General features: G+C 41.4%; 1 protein-coding gene across 3 annotated transcripts in view; it reads right to left on the bottom strand.

Annotated features, from left to right (window-relative positions):
* tln2a (talin 2a) overlaps window positions 1-16140 on the bottom strand; it is a 78444-nt gene that overhangs the window by 7696 nt on the left and 54608 nt on the right. For all 3 annotated transcript variants that reach the window (XM_017418736.3, XM_025006476.1, XM_025006477.2), the window contains 30 exons: window positions 14711-14839; window positions 14277-14390; window positions 13871-13984; window positions 13397-13531; window positions 13044-13172; window positions 12727-12829; window positions 12225-12433; window positions 11831-11950; window positions 11500-11697; window positions 11261-11400; window positions 10732-10825; window positions 10430-10519; window positions 10210-10332; window positions 9950-10093; window positions 8991-9152; window positions 8622-8762; window positions 8299-8480; window positions 7289-7421; window positions 6739-6840; window positions 6236-6406; window positions 5987-6133; window positions 4362-4463; window positions 3971-4090; window positions 3678-3824; window positions 2839-3005; window positions 1917-2100; window positions 1692-1817; window positions 687-803; window positions 320-505; window positions 111-218 (listed from right to left, as the gene is read on the bottom strand). In XM_017418736.3, coding sequence (XP_017274225.1) covers window positions 111-218; window positions 320-505; window positions 687-803; window positions 1692-1817; window positions 1917-2100; window positions 2839-3005; window positions 3678-3824; window positions 3971-4090; window positions 4362-4463; window positions 5987-6133; window positions 6236-6406; window positions 6739-6840; window positions 7289-7421; window positions 8299-8480; window positions 8622-8762; window positions 8991-9152; window positions 9950-10093; window positions 10210-10332; window positions 10430-10519; window positions 10732-10825; window positions 11261-11400; window positions 11500-11697; window positions 11831-11950; window positions 12225-12433; window positions 12727-12829; window positions 13044-13172; window positions 13397-13531; window positions 13871-13984; window positions 14277-14390; window positions 14711-14839 — 4137 coding nt within the window. The remainder of the gene's footprint in view (window positions 1-110; window positions 219-319; window positions 506-686; window positions 804-1691; window positions 1818-1916; window positions 2101-2838; window positions 3006-3677; window positions 3825-3970; window positions 4091-4361; window positions 4464-5986; window positions 6134-6235; window positions 6407-6738; window positions 6841-7288; window positions 7422-8298; window positions 8481-8621; window positions 8763-8990; window positions 9153-9949; window positions 10094-10209; window positions 10333-10429; window positions 10520-10731; window positions 10826-11260; window positions 11401-11499; window positions 11698-11830; window positions 11951-12224; window positions 12434-12726; window positions 12830-13043; window positions 13173-13396; window positions 13532-13870; window positions 13985-14276; window positions 14391-14710; window positions 14840-16140) is intronic.

Genomic DNA, 16140 nt, shown 5'->3' with positions numbered 1-16140 from the left:
CTGAAAAGCATAATCAAGCAACAACATCAAGCAAGAAATTATATTAAAAAAATCTTTCTTTCATTTGATTTTTTTCCAACACATCCTTCCTGGTTTTGTGTTGAACCTACCAGCAGGACTTGTTCCAGCAGATCAATATATCCAGTTGTGCACTCAGCTCCAAACATCAGAGCTCTGTTCTTCACCTCCTCACTGACCTCTGCATGGTAGGCTGCTTGCTAGAAGACAATCAGACACATATTCAGGCTCCCAGGTCTCAGTGGGAAACTAGAGTTTAACATAAAAACACTTTAAAAAACAACAATAAGGTGTGTGACACCTTGCAGGTGGTCAGCATGTCAGAAATGGCTTTGCGGCTCAGGTTGGCAGTATGGATGATGTCTTCTTGCCGGGCAGAGTTTCCTGCAGCCACTGCTTTAGCGGTTGCTAACGTAATGCCCTTAGTCATTCGTATGAACTCCTCAGGTGTGATGGTTTTGTTTGGAGCATCCTTGGACTGAAACAGCTGGGGAGATAACAGTGTGCAGACTGAATTCAGACTCTTAATCATGCAGCAAAACTGACTCAATCACCGACTTATCACCCATGATTTCACACAAAATGCTGCTCATCCTAATTCAGACAAAGTTAGATGTAGTCTTCCTGACTCAAAGTTAACGTTGGCTTGTCTCTTCGCTCATCCTTACCATCATTTCCTGTTTAATGCACTCGATCGTGGCCTCCAGCGCTCTGGTGCCCCGAGTGGCCTCGTCTTCCACAGCCTTGACAGTCTTCAGCAGCGACGTCACGTTAGTCACCATCACCTGGCAGAAAAAAAGTCCAGAGCACAGAGGTTCACTCACAACAAAATGTTTGACAGCTACCAGAAAACCAGATTGCAAAATAAAAAAATATATTATATAGAGACAAGCAGCCAGAATTGTTGGTTTTATGGCTCATCCAGGAAATTAAACATGTGCCAAGTCAATTAAGCTACAGATGAAATCACACACCAACAAATAAAAGTTAGAACAAAAAATACAAACAAACTCCCCCACTACATGGAATACAAGCTGTAATACACCACATTGGATGATAGGAGGCACACAGCAAACATAGAGGAAACTCTGTACCTCTCATGACTCAAAACTTTAAAAACAGTTTGCAGATTCTTTTTCTTCACCTCAGAACCTAAAACGGGATTTGTTTTAACCATCTGCAAGGCTTCATCACACCCAGCACTGTTACCGACTGTGAACCGACTTCGTCACAGCTCAAAGTGATAATGAGCAGCCAAGTGTCATCAGTGAGTTATGAACTGTGGCTCCAACACTGCTGGCGTGTCAGAGCACAGGATTCAGCTGGTTCATCTTAGTTAAAACTAACAGAGTTTCTGTTATCTTCAACACTAAAGCCACTTCCATTACAGAGACACAGTGTTCATTTGAACTCTCGTTAACAAGGTTTCACGAGGGTAAGAGGGGTGTTCGAATTGATTAACTGCTCCGTCTGAGGAAGAGGAGAAAGCCTGGACTGCATACAAACAGGATGTGACAGAGAGCGGCTACTTTCATTAATTCTGTCAGTTTTGTGTTAGTTTGACTGGATTTTTTTAACCAGAGAAAAGTAAATTCTTGGTTTTGCTTTGAATAAAGAGAGAAAGCATCTATAAGTGCTGTTACAGTTCAGCCCCAGCAGTCCGGTCCCCTCACCTTGGCAGCGCTCTTCAGCTGGTACATAGATGGATCATCTGCTGTCTTGCCGGCAGCACACTTGGTGGCACTGATGAGCTCAGCCAGTGCCTTCGCCACGTCTTTGACAGCATTTATCAGAACCACCTAAAAAAAGAACAGACTGACACTGACTGACTTATCACCGAGCAGCTCGGGAAAGAGGAAACGCAGAAGGGTTACAGCTAAACAGAAGGACTGTCAAACCTGTGTCTCGGGATCATCAGAGCCAATGCTGGCAGCTCCCAGTTTGACAACATCCGTAAGCTGTGTGATTGTTTTGGCAGAGGACTGGGCTGCCTGAGCTAACCGGTCCTGGCCGGAAGCTGCACCAGAGACCAACATCTTTGTGTCCTCAACCAGAGCCTTGGCCGTCTTCAGAATGTTTTCCCTGACACAGAAAAAAAAAAGAGGCGACAGAACAAGAAGAAAGATAGGAGAATAATGAGAGGAAAACAAAAGCAGACATTTAGTTATGACAGTCAATCAATCAGCTGAGCTTTTAATAACAAGAATATTATTTGAGTTAAAAACAAGCTTTTTACTCTGACAGACTAAAATACATGAGTTACTGTCAAATTTTATATAAACTGGTGGACAACTCTCTTACAAACAGACATTTCTTTAGTTAGAAGGCATTACAAAAAGCTGCAGGAAACTTTGTTTTTTCAGCGTTTAAATAACCTAAAAACAGGTTGTGTTCTTTCATCTCGTCATGACACTGATTCTCTACACTTCTGCCTTTTTTACTAGTCAGTAGGCAACAAATTCACTGAGCACTACCTGAAAGTCTTGCCTTGTATCAGTAGAAATCTCTCTTTGAACCGTGTTAACACAGAAGTCACTTGACAGGTTTAACCCATTCGCATACAAAGCAAACAATGAAAATATTTTCCCCTTAAACAAAAAGGATTGCTGCTTCAAAGTGGAGTCTTTGGCTGAGTATGAACACGACAACATCAGACATGCTGCAACTTTCAAATACTCTGGATAATTAGCCTCAGACTTCCTCTCCATTCAGCAGCCAATATGTCATTCTGTCAGTCTGGGATGAAAGATAAACAGGGAGTGGATTTTTAAATCCAGTCTTGTAAACCTTGTGATCTCTCTCACACAAACCCAAACTGACCTGTGGTCAGCGAAGGACTCGTCATTCTCTGTATTGAGCGTGCCCGCAGAGGCAAACATGATGGTGGTGTCCAGATCTGCGATGATACCCGACACGGCGCTGGCAGCAGTGATGCAGGCCTGAGTGCCCTTATTGCCTGCCTGAAGGGCTGAAAGCACCAAGGACACCTGGGGACACAAACAGAATTATACGGGTGAAGACGTGCAATTAAACTTCAGCCATCAACAATGATTTTAATACTTAGATATAGCAAAAGGCAGAAAAATAAAAGGTATTTTTATGTATAATAAAAATAAAATAAGAGTAAATAACAAATCAGCAAACACAAATCAAAACAAGAAAAGAAGACCTGAGAAAAATGTTGATAAAACTTAATTTAACATTGTTTTTTTTTTAATTGAACAGTCTATGTGAAGATGTAAAAACAGGGAAAACATAATTTATTACAAAATTGTTTTTCTTTTTGTAAATTAGACCAATATCTGTGGATTCAAATAGTTCAACTACAGCTATAAATTACAACCCCAGCTATTACAAACAGAATCAGTATGTGTGAATCACAGCTAAAACAGAGTAATGTTTTCCTGCTTTACATTACATTAAACAACACTGGAAACAAAGCTTGTTAATTTGATTTGAAACAAGCAGAATGTCAAAGATTTGTTAAACAAACAACCATAATTACTGTTTGTAGAAGAGAAATTAGGGTTAGTTTGTTTCGGTCAGCTAAGTCCGATAACTTATTTAGCTTCAGTAATGGCATGTACCGACTGATAACAAAATCCTTACTGTGTCAAATACTGCAGAAAAAACAATGCTGTCAAAGAAAGTTTGAATACCTTCTCTGTGACTGTGCGGGCACAATCAATGAGCTCCCGCTTGGTGAAGCCGTCGGACGGGGTGATCTGCAGAGCTCCAGCCTTTTGGACCAGGAAGATGCAGCCGTGGCCGAGCTCCTGCACTCGGGTCTTGATCTGGAAACCAATCTGCATAAACATGGCGCCCATTCAGAAAACTGAGGCTCAGGTTTACAAAGTAACAGCAAAAAGAACATCAAACAGCAGCTTTATAAATCAACTTGTGCCGAGCTGCTTTGTGAGGAAGACTTTGTGTCTTTGAATGTCCTCTTCACCTCTTCTGGTTCGGCTGTGTGAGCAGCCAGATGTCCCTGAACCGCCAGCTGACTGTAGTCCACGGTCACCTGAGAGGCCAGGGCTCCCAGCTCATCTGGACTCGTCACTGATTTGGTCATCTGATGGATAAACACACAACTCCAAATCAAACTAAACCATTTCAGTCATTTCAATGCAGGCATCACCGTTTAAAAACCTCTACAAGCCACCATTTTATATATGAAACATTACAAGCATTATAATTTCAGATAAAAAGATTTTAATCAATTCTGATTTATACAACCTTTTTGTTTTTTTGTTTTTTTAAAAGGAAGACATTTAATATCATTCACAGCTCTGTCACGTTTCTTAAACAAACTGAAAATGTCAAGTTTTATCACAAAATCTTACCATTTCCTGAGCAGTGACAGCAATAGCCTTTGAGTGTTTCACCATATTGGTCTGGTAATCCACAAAGGACCCCTCAGGCTCAGGTGGCGTACCCTCATCCAGCTAAAAAAAAAAAAGAGACACAAACACACCGCTAATTTGACACTGCAGCCTTCAACTTAAGCAAAACACAAAAACAATTCAGCTGCTGCATCATAATAAATCTAATCTACTCAATTATACCGATTCTGCCATGCGTGGAGGCTTTATTCAAACAGCTGATATAAATACTGAACAGGTATTAAAATTTGATCACCACCTTGAGGTGCAAACATGTTTTTTGGCATTTTCTGCAAAAAATAGACTCCGATAACTTGTGTGAGTGTCACAGAGAAGGCAAAAAAAACAAAAAAAAAACGATGACAACATGTGGAGGAAAACATGCTGGGAACGAAATGAATTCATAAAATCTCAAGTACATGATGTTCGCTCCTCCCGCTGAGAGAAATAACAACTCACAATCTGCAGCCTTGAACGAGTAACTCAAGAGTTTATGAGAGAAAGCTTTAAATCACCTCTGCTTAAACCTCAGAGGAGAGGGCCTCATTACAGCCATTGATTATTTGAGAAGATTATCCATCGTTTAATCAGCTGCACTGAATAGAATAACACACAGGCAACACGCACACACACCTGAAGGCTCAAAATGCAGACCGAAAATGATCAGTTTCTTATCAATTATACATGACGGGCCACAAGAAAATGACGCGAAGCCGCTGCTCCCTCTGCCAAACTCACACAACCGAGGTAATTTGTCACCTTTGTGATACTTCTAGCTCAGGAAGGTGAGAAGAGGAGTAATTAGCTGATGCTGTTCTCTATCTGTGCTTGAGATAAAAAGTTTGGTCTTTTTGTATCTTTGCTAATAGTTTGGCCGTTAAACTGAAAGACACTCCAAACTGGATAGGCACGACTGTTGACAGTGAAGTCGGAGTCAAAAAGGGCAAAACAAGAAACTTTTAATTAGAAAATAACATTCCCCTAAAGTTTACAGTGTTAACTGTCAATTCACCCCATTTGCTTTCTTTGTACCACTCTGGTTTGAACGAATGTGGTCCCAACAAGACATTTCTTTCACTAATTTGGGCTTATTTTTAGATACTTGCTCTAATTGTTAAGTAATGAGTACAGAGAGAGAAAGTGGGGTAACTTGTTTAGCTTCTGAGGAGGACTGCTCATCTCTGGCTAGAATCAGATTGTCAGGTTTGAACCCATAATATGAAGGCGATTAACTTTAACCAAGAATAAACATGTCCCAAATAATCCTGACACAGCAGAGAACATGTGAGCATGTGGCAGACATTTCCCTTTGGAAGTTTCCAAAGATGGCAACCTTATAGCAGAACCAATAAAAGAGGCACTACTTAAAAATATAAATATCCTGCTTGTCTTGGGAACACCTCATAGAGAAAGAGTCCACAAATAGGCAGGAGTCCACTGATGTAGTCAATTCCAATTCAACAACCAAAGAGTTAAAATAGGCGTTTGTTGTATCTGAACCTGAATATTAGAGCAGATTAAAAGAGTGGATCATTTTGAATTTCTGTTATCAAACATTAAGACACATCTCAGCCAGCTGAACTCACCTTGGCAATGGCGTCGGCGATGGACTCCACCATTCCTCCCACCATTCCCACCTCGCTGGCAGCCTCATTCAGCGTCACCATGATGTCATCAACCGCCTCCTTCATGAGCTGAGCGGCCTCTGCTATGGCATCATGGGTATGGGACGCCTGTGAGGTGAGACACAGCAAAAGGTGATAAATATGCTCACTGATACAGCTGGTTTAAACGACATGCAGAAAGCATGAAATAAAGCACAAACACGGTCTTGCCTTTGGGTTTCCTCCACCCTCCTTGGCAGCATAAAGCATCTGCAGAGTGGACTCAGCCAGAGTCTTGGTTTGGTCAAGAAAAGTCATCTGCTGCTGGTGGTCTTTGAGCTTGGAGGCCACACCAACAGAAGCCTTGATCAGAGGCTCAAAGTAACCAGCCAGCTGGGTCACCTGAAGGTAAAAAGGGTTTGTAAGAGCTCTGTGAGCATGGGTTTCATTTACACCTTGAAATATAGCACAATCTAAGCTAAACAAACAAACAAAAAAATGGGATCTTCTTTTATTTCTGTATGGTCTAACTTTTATTAAATATAGAACACAAAGGAATAACTAGTAATAAAAACACAGCATCAATAAAAACACTCATTGATTCATACTGTTGTGGTATTATCACATGTGATGTTGTTTACACTGCACCTTCCTAATGAATACCTTTTCAAAAGCGTATTAGTTTGTTGCTGCACAGTCACAGCATGCAGTAATTAACTCTGTGCCCCACATACCTTGTGTCCTAGTTGGGAAGCTTCGCCCCTGGCTGCGGTGGAAATTGGGTCAATTAGGTGACCAATTTCCTGCACGGTGGACGTCAGCTGCTCCTGTAGGGCCTGACCAGAAAAAAAATGAAGTCTTTTTTATTGGCTTTTTATTAGCAATAGTGGTGCATTCAAGCATTTCAATAGAAAACTGCATAAAAACAGGCTCCAAGCTGCACAAGGGTTTAAATGACTCCTGCATTAAACAGTCTTAGGATTTATGACATAAAGATTAAATGAGGTAAATAAAAGTTATTTACCTCATATATATATATAATATAATATAATAATATATAGCAAAAAGTTTCTTTTGGAAAAAAAAAGTAAGAAAAGATTTCCACCAAGATAAAACCTAATTGAATCTACTTAAAATAAAAAATTAAACACAGACAAAAATAATAAAATAAATATCAATCAGCTAGCAAAAAGAAAGAAAGATTAGGTACCAGACAAAATAATCAGACAATGCCAAACAAACAGCTAAAGATCCCAGGAGCTGTTGGGAAGACATGGAGCTTACCTCCAGAGAGATGTCGTCCCTGCTGGGTAAGTTCTGGCTAACAACTGCCAGAGAGGCCTGCTCAATGTCCCGGATACATTTGTTAATGTTATCAATTGACGAGTCACACTCCCGCTGGCCGGGAGCCTTGTCCCTGAAAAATGAAACAAGAGCAGAAAAAGAAAAAGAAAGGGAACAAAAAAAAAAAAAAACCAGGAAGAATTGAAATGGTTAGAGACGAAAATGAGTGATGATGGAAAGGAAGAATTATACACAGGATGAGAGCAGAGAGGGGTTCTGGTATTTTTAACATCTTTTCTTTGAGATTTCTTCTCTTAGTGCGGATGTGAAGGGTTTTGCCACTGAGCAGGGACATCAAGCTGGGCAGTCAAATTAGCTTTGAAGCCTCAGAGCTGTCTGAGGCTCTGAACCTGATGGGCAAAGGGAATTTGTTAAACATCAATTTTAGGTGACCTAAAGCAGGACCTTATCTTTCTGTTTAATGGGACTAACAAAGTTATGAATCTGACTTTTGCAGGATGGAGTCCATTGCCATTGATATTCTTTGGCACTGAATCCTATTAAAGGCCTGGTTCCTGGTCCCAGCACTGATTTTGCAGTCTGTGATAAGAGCATGAGGACTGAAAGAGATGCTACGCCGGCTGTGTGTGAATGCTAATGTGCAGATGTTCTGAGACGAGCGGGAACCTTAACATTCAGTGCATTTGATGCTGGGGGATCAAACCCTCGTGGACACCACTGTTGTTCTGAACAAGGTCAGGAGCAAAACGGTGTGAAAGAGGAGATTAAGTGTGCAAATTGAAGAAATTAAAAAAAAACAGTTTCCTCTCTGGATGCAGCTAAAATGTGTGTGAGAAACAAAATCAAATTCCAAAATCCATAGTCTTGGCTGCACAAGTTCACCGTCATTATTTACCACAACTTGTACACATAGGAAAGAGCAAATCAGTGTAAAGGTTGGTGTGTTTAAGATTTGTTATTAAAATCTTAGTTGCATCTCCTTCACTAACCGGATGGCTGTGATGAGACTCTTGATCGAGTCGGAGACCGTGCGAGAGTGACCAGCCAGAACAGACCATGTTGGCGGGTCCTTGGGGTTGATAACCAATGAGCGTGCAGTTCTGAGCAGATGGGTAGAGCTGTCAAGCATAGAGCGTGCTGAGTGGAGGATGGGTTCTTGTGCTGCAGAGCCCTTTAAAAAAAAAAAAAAGAGCACAGGGTAGGCTGTGATCATATGTATTTATTACATTTTCTTGTTTTTGCAGCTGATTAAAATATATTTCTGAGGTATAATACCATACATCAAAGTACAGTAAAGCTCTCATAGCCACACCTCATTGCTGATTTGAGCTGGGATGCTTGCAAATTCGGGGTTGGAAGCAAACGTCGTCAGATTTTCCACAGCTTCGATTAGTGGACTCGTGGCAACCCGACACCTGTTTCGATTCTCCTCTGAGAAATCTCCATCTAAAGCCTGGAGAGTCACGAGGCAGAATGTCACAGTCAAACAAATGATTAAATCTGTGCTGCTGTGGCATTTCAAACTTGGAGTTACGAATGAAAAAGACTGCTTAGAAACAGATCAAAACTTTTTTCAGGTGCTAATGTGACTTGTAGATTAAGTATTTTCTAGAATTACCCCACATCAATCAAAGGCTTATGGTGTCTAAAATCTAAACTCATTATGGGATAGGAATCCTACCTTGATGGTTTTGACCAAGTTAGCTGTGGTATTAGCCACCTCCTTGGCCGACTGGACAAAGTGCCTTTTAGCAACTGGGTTAGTGGTTTTGGAGGAAGCGAGACGGCAGGCATTACACAACGCTGAGGTGTGCTTAGCAACGATTGTGGCCGCCGAGAGCACCTGGCACATGATAAATAATATAAAAGAGAATAAAAAAAAGAGATTTGACCTCTAAATAGCACATTTCTAGTGATGCAGCAATCAGATGCTTACTGTCTTTGTAGAAACCATGTATTTATGTAAATGACAGCAACGTGAGTCTTAAATGTCCACAATTACAGCATTTTTATTTACTTGACAGCAGAGTTCAAATGGACGTAAAAATGTAGTGAAAGTAAACCTGGAACTCATTACTAACAGAATTTGTAAAAAAAAAAAAAAAAAAAAAAAAAAAAAAAAAAAAGTCATGTGCGTTTTTAAAGCATTTCTAGTTAGATATGTACTATGACATGAATGTATAATAAGCATCTTGAATTTTTAGAGGCATTTAATTGATCCAGAAGATGCTCTTTTATTATAAAACTGCCAGGAAAATTACAGCTGACAGCGATGTTAATCTAAATATTAGACTTTCAGATGAGCAATGAAAGACTCTGCAAATAAAACAGTTACATTTTTGCATAACAAAACTACAACTTGCCCATTTTGGTAATATGTGTTTGTATAAAACCAGTGAAGCAAAGATTATTTTGTGGCCAATTCTTACATTTGAAATTTTTCCATTTAACACAAAGAAACCAAATATGCAGGACATAACAGAAACAGTAATAACCAGTTCCATCATCTCTGAAGGACAGAAGAACCATGAATCCATGATACAATGATCATGTTGTAAATAAATTACTTTCGATATGTAATGAGGTCTACAGCTTTTATGGAGACGTGCTGTAAATACAGAGTTTGGTGTGTGAACGCACCTGGGAGGGGCTGCTCTGTGGGTCCACGAGATTCTGACAAGCCATCTGGATAGCCTGGTTGGCTTTGGCAAACTGGATGGGATCCACCAACCCCTGGTGTCCCGCCTGGCTGTTGGGATCAGACACACCCACCAGGTAGGAAGCCTGAGGAAACATCACACTTGTCAGCAGCTTTAATCATAATCAGCTCCTACCAGTAAGACACAGCGGGAGCCTTTCAGCAGCTCCTGTACTGTGAGCGATTCCTCCACACACTTCACCTGTCCTGCCGCTTCAGTGAGGCCACACAGGGCTTTGGAGGCTGAGCCCACACAGTCCCCAAACAAAGACACGTCTCCGGTCTTACAGTTCTGAGAAATACCGGCCATGGACTCTCCAAGGACCTGGACAGAAAGCCAGATAGATAATTAAGACTGGTTAGGATTTGTGCAGGGGGTACTCAGCTCTCTGATCACTCAGATGTTTTGTCTGAAGGCCTACCTTCGAGTTCTCCATCACACTCTCAATGCAGTCAAAGTAAGAGAGGTCACTGACCGGTTCACTGGGGTTATCCAGCATTTTCCTGACAGCCTGAGACATAAACAAGCAGTGAAGGTTTTATAGGAAAATTTACAATTCCCTTTGGTTAACACCAGATAATACCAGATGAGAATAAGCAGTATACTCCGTCAAATATTGGTGGAGATCATGGCAAATGATCATGGAATAAAAAAAAAAAACTGACAAGGAGTTGTTGAATTTGGACTGTTCCCCTCTGATCACTTGGTGAAAGCTTTGTTTACCTCCAGCTCTCTCAGGGCGTTGTCGCACTCCTTCTGGCCCGGCGCCTGCTGTGTACACAGCGTGATTAGCTGGTTGATGCTGTCTGTCACAGCTCTGAAAACACACAGGAGCAAAAAGTCATTTTTAAAAGAACAGAATAAGAAGTATTTCTCTGCAAGATGGCCTTATTGTGTGTAAGACTCAAGATTGCACTGCACAAACATACAGCTTCAGTGGTGAAATTTATTAGTCAGTGTTTGAAATTCTTAATGTTTTGAAAATCCAGAAAAAAACCCACTGTTTTTACTTTTAAGAGAAAGTTCTGTCTAAACACACGTTATACATACTATGTGAAAAGCTGCCTGAATGCATCTGCATGAGAACATGAACCTACACACATCCTGAGAGACACTTTAGCAGCTGGAATTGTTCAACAGCTGGAAAGGTTTAGACCACTAGCATTCCAACACAATTCTCCATGCAATTAAAATAACTTTTTTTTTTTTTAAAGACTCCAAATTTTCAAGCTGTGTATGTGCATGCATGTACCTTGCAGCAGCAGCTAGCAGGTTTTTGGCATTTGCTGCTGCTGGGTCCACAGACAAACTTTTAGCAGCCAGCAGCAGTTTGCTGGAAGCCATGGAGATGTTCTTCAGGTTACCAATCACCTGCACCTGGTCGTCCTTTTTCTGAAACCACGCCATCATGGCACCAAAGGTCAAACTGTAAATTTGAGTCTCAAAAGAAGTTGGACAAGGTCGAGGAAGTGATTCAAAATAAACACCAACCTGCGTGTGCCCGGCCATCTCTATGCCAGCGTCCAGGAACTCATCAAAGTCTTGGCTGAACTTCCCAGAGGCCTCGGCCAGCTGGCCACTGGAGCCTCTGGAGGCGTGGACCACCTCCCCTGCTGACTGGTTCAGGCCAGCTGCAGTTTGGGTCAGCTCATTCTGGGCTTCCTGAAATGTTTTGGAGGCTGGGGGGATCTGAACAGTGCATGCAATAAAAATAATTTAAAAAAAAAGATTTGTGGTGAAAGCCAAACAGGCAATAAGCACAAGCAAAAAAAAACTGCATTACAATATTCTTTTAATAGTAACAGTAGACATGGAGACTCACACTTTCTATCAGAAGTTTCTTGCTGGCCTCTCCGATGCTCCTTAGAGCCATGTCGACGTCCTTCTGGCCAGGCAGACAGTTGACGCAGTTATTCAGGGAGTGAGAGACAGCTTTGGCCACCTGGAGCACACAGCAGGGTCACAACACAGGGTTTACAGATGTGCGCAGAAGTGACTCGGCTTAGCTAAAAATCTGCAAGCAATTCTCACAAGCAGGACAATTTACCATGCCCTGCAAATGGAAATTAGATAGGAGTTTGTAAATTCTAGATAAAAATACAATTCTGCTCTAACAAGTGATTGCATCATCTTCCTACCTTCCACATATTGATCTTAACGTTAAAAAAGGACAGTTAGAACATAAAACTCCCCTGAGAAAACCCTTACACTCTCACCTGTGCCAGCCTCTGCTGACTCTCTGTGTCTCCCGGGGAAATCAGTGCCTGCTTGGCCTCGTGAATTAGCAGCGCTGAGCCCTCCATAACGTCACGAGCCGAGTCCAGCATGGCAGCTGCAGCCTTGGGGTCTGTGGTGGAGGCAGCAACTCCCCGGGCTGCCTGGGCCAGTGTTTTCAGGGCCTGGGCTGTCTCTCGGGCAGCTATTCCTACAAACAGGATCACACAAAGATGGTGAGTTTCTCCAGAGAATATAAATATACCAAGGTGAATAAAATAAAAGCTTTATTTTTTCCTGTATTTTGAGATGAAAACAGAGTGGTGCACTTATACCTGATGGGACCAAAATCTCACACACTTTTTAGCTTTATACATCAAGATATTTGGACTATTTTAAATACATTTGAAGGCATTAGAAGTTAATACACTTTCTAGAAACTTTACAGCATAATCTTTAGTTAGCGCAGGTATTTATAGAAGTCAGAATGTTTGCAGAACCAACCAGTGTAATGCTCATTTCCTTGAGCAGCACAAGTAAGCAGCTGAGCCATGGAGGATCCCACAGACTTGGAGGTGCTGCCCAGATCCTGAGCACACTTCTCCAACTAAAGCAGAGGGGGAAAAAAAACAAAACAAAAGCAGCCACTTTGTCAATCAAAAATTAAATATGTGGCTGAAGCAAATAACCCATTTGCTTCAAGTTAAAACTTATGACATTTAGATTTCCTTTCCACTGCTTCCTCATATTCAGCACCACTGTCATTATTTTTCACATTTAAAGGAAAAGAGTACATGTTTCAGGGCTACAATGTCTCTTACTGATTCTCCAGGAAGAGGTTTGAGCTGGGCGTTTGAGGCAGTCATCCTGGCATCCTGCAGTTCACTTCTCAGGGTCTGGATGGCTGTGAGAGCAGAGTCGATTTCCATGGGGCCACAAGCTTCATGAGCCTAAAGAAGAAGAGCCCGACGTCAGTAACACGTCACATTTACAGCTGTTAACACGTGTGCTTGGTTACTGCGTGTCACAGTCTGAGAGAAATAACATTTCTTATCTGTCAAAGCAACATCCTTGATGGAGGTGATTCTAATTGCTGCTATAAGTTGAATAACTGCAAAATCTTACAGCAATTACAATACTTTATACGTTTGTGTGAGCAAAGCAGCAAAGAAACCTTCTGTGCAGACGTCCTCAGCTCAGCCAGGCAGGTGGCCAGGTTTTTGGCACACTGACCCAGTTGCATGGCCGCGGCCTGGTCCGTCACCGTGGGAACAGACGACTTGGCGGAGGTCACCATCTTACTACCCGGCTACAGGGTGGAGGAAAAACAAAAGAAATTATCTTTAGAATTCCTAAAATGCTCAATAAAAAAATGTATCGCCTAAAGAAAAAGTTTGCATGGACAACAATAATTTTAATTCTGCAGTGTTCTAAATGTACAGCAAAGGAATGTTTCGTTATTTTCATCTGACTCCAAAAAGAGGTTACAGGCCTATTTAAACGGGTCCCCATTGACACACACACACACACACTATTTATAATTTCAGCCTGGTTCCCAATGTAGGGCTGCAGTTAGTTTGAGTTTTTGGTAACAAGGTTTATCTAGTCTTTGTCCCACAAAAGTAAAAAAAATAAATATCTGTTGCACCTGCAGGAAGTTTTGGCTGGCAATAATAAGGGCCAGTTGTGCACTGAGGTCCTCTGGTTTAGCCTGGCTGCCTCGTACTCCTTGGACCAGCTGTGGGATGTGATCTGCTACAGCCTGTACACACACACAAAACCCACACATTCAGTAAACAGAGCAAAAGTAATTACAGTCACAATAGAGACTTCAGAAATGAAAAGCTTCAGTGAAAAATCCTTCTATTATTCAACTCTGCAAATCCTCAAGCATGCAGTTTCTGATGCACAAAGAAACCTAACAGCTAATATAAGGTGCTGAATGGGAAACAGGAAAAAAAAAAAGTTTGACGATTAAAATGACACACGAAACTGTGACAAACAACAAAAGATCAAAGAGTAAAAAGGGTGTCGCTACTGGTTTTGATCCTCACCTTACAGCTCTGCACCAGCTGCTGGTGAGCTGCTGTGTTCTTGTTGGAGGCAGCAGCATTTTGAGCAGCTGCGATGGTCTGAGTGGCTGCGGCCGCGGCTTGTTTGGCAGCATTCTGAGGAGTCAAACAAACGTCCACATTTACACAGTGCTGATTTGGAGTCAGGATGTAAAAGCACTACCATTAAAGGTCTTATAATTGGTGTTTTGCTTTCTCGACCGTTGATCGATGCCAAGTCATCCTTCACTTCTACTCTATGCGATGCTCCTTTAGAGGATGGATGCCAGGGATACTGGCATGTTTGTGTGTGTATCTTTATTAGTGCATTTGACTGTAACCTAACTGCATTGTTTCAGGACAAAATACTCTCCTGATACAGCTTCTTTTTTTCTAAACTTGAGTCCAAGTGTTCGAGGTGATCTGTCCCTGCTGACCTCCAGTCTGTTGATGAGTTTCTTCTTGATGGCGTTCTGAGCAGCAGCATTGGTGGCCACACGCAGACCTTCAGCAGCCTCCCTCAGTCTCTGCTGCTGGTCCTCATTTTCAGGGTACGCTGCCGCGCCCTGAAAGCACACAAAAACACCCACATTAGCTCACGCAGTACAGATGGGAAAGCTACACTGGCACGTCCTCATTTCCGGTTGTTAACTTCATTAACTGGGAGTGTCACCCACAGCACAACGGGAAGGAGGGTGTGCACATAACACCACGATTAACTGACTACACCTACTATAAACAAATATCACTACACCTATTTAAATACTTTGCCTTTTTAAAAATTGGAAAATAAACCAAAGTCAGATTTGTTATTTGCATCTTGTCAATTTGAGTAAATCCCTCAAAGAAAAAGGAGGAAGTTGTGCTGCTCTTAGATTTTCAGAGTTTCTCCCAGGGATTTGCTTTCAAAAGAATGGCCTGTTTAACAGAAACAAAGCAAATCACAACCTGACAGGTTTTAAAAGCCAGCACAAACAATTAATAAACTGTTTAAATGTAATTTATTAGTTGCCAAGGCAACGGCTGGCTGAGGTCTTGGCCTCCATTAACACAGATAAATACCCAGCTGTGATGGTGATAAGTCTGGCATCAAACTCCACTAACCAGCTGGAGGGCATCATTTAATTTTCCTAGTGGAGGAGGAGAGTTATTAATATCAGCATGTGATTCTGTCTACAGATAATGAGAGTGATGCACCGAGATAGCAGATGGAGAGTTTGGAGGAAGGAAGATAAGATAAGTGGTGAAGCGGAGTTTACCCCTCAACACTCTGAGAACAAAGGCTAATATTCTCCTCGTCTTAATCCTGCTGTGCTGAAAAGCTAAAATGTAAGAAGAAATCTATTTAAAATTAAATGCTGAACGAGAGAAGTTCAACTCTGAATGTTTTTCTAATTTAACTGTTGAATCTGTGCTGAAATTTCGTCACGCAGTAAGGTTTCCCGCTTTGAGGGTAGAGATCTAAAATTGCACAGATTGTGCTTAAATTGACAATTTAATTACAGAATTAGGTACAAATCAATGAAGCACAGCTGCCTATCAGAGCCGTCTTTGTGTTTTTTTACATCGGCGCAGGCAGAGAAGCATTTCTTTTAGTTATTTTGTAAAAAGTTTGTTCAGATCGGGGCTAAAATAAAGTTCAGGTTGCTGTCAGGATTACCCAATGCTGCCAAGATTAAAAACAGGACCTTTAATCCCTGCTCTGACCCAGTCACACAAACACCTAGTTCTTGGTTTTACCTAAATAAAGACCGAAAACCCTTCTTCAATGCAGCTTTTAATATAAATTTGAAATAAACTTGTTTTTAACTGGGATTCTGACTCATATCAACTGTCTTGAAAGGGGGAAAAAATGCAAACACACAAA

Source organism: Kryptolebias marmoratus, linkage group LG15 (genome assembly GCF_001649575.2).
Source record: "Kryptolebias marmoratus isolate JLee-2015 linkage group LG15, ASM164957v2, whole genome shotgun sequence".
Lineage (NCBI taxonomy): Eukaryota > Metazoa > Chordata > Actinopteri > Cyprinodontiformes > Rivulidae > Kryptolebias > Kryptolebias marmoratus.
The sequence above is the reverse complement of the archived record's forward strand: the minus strand, read 5'-3'. Positions and strand labels throughout refer to the sequence as shown.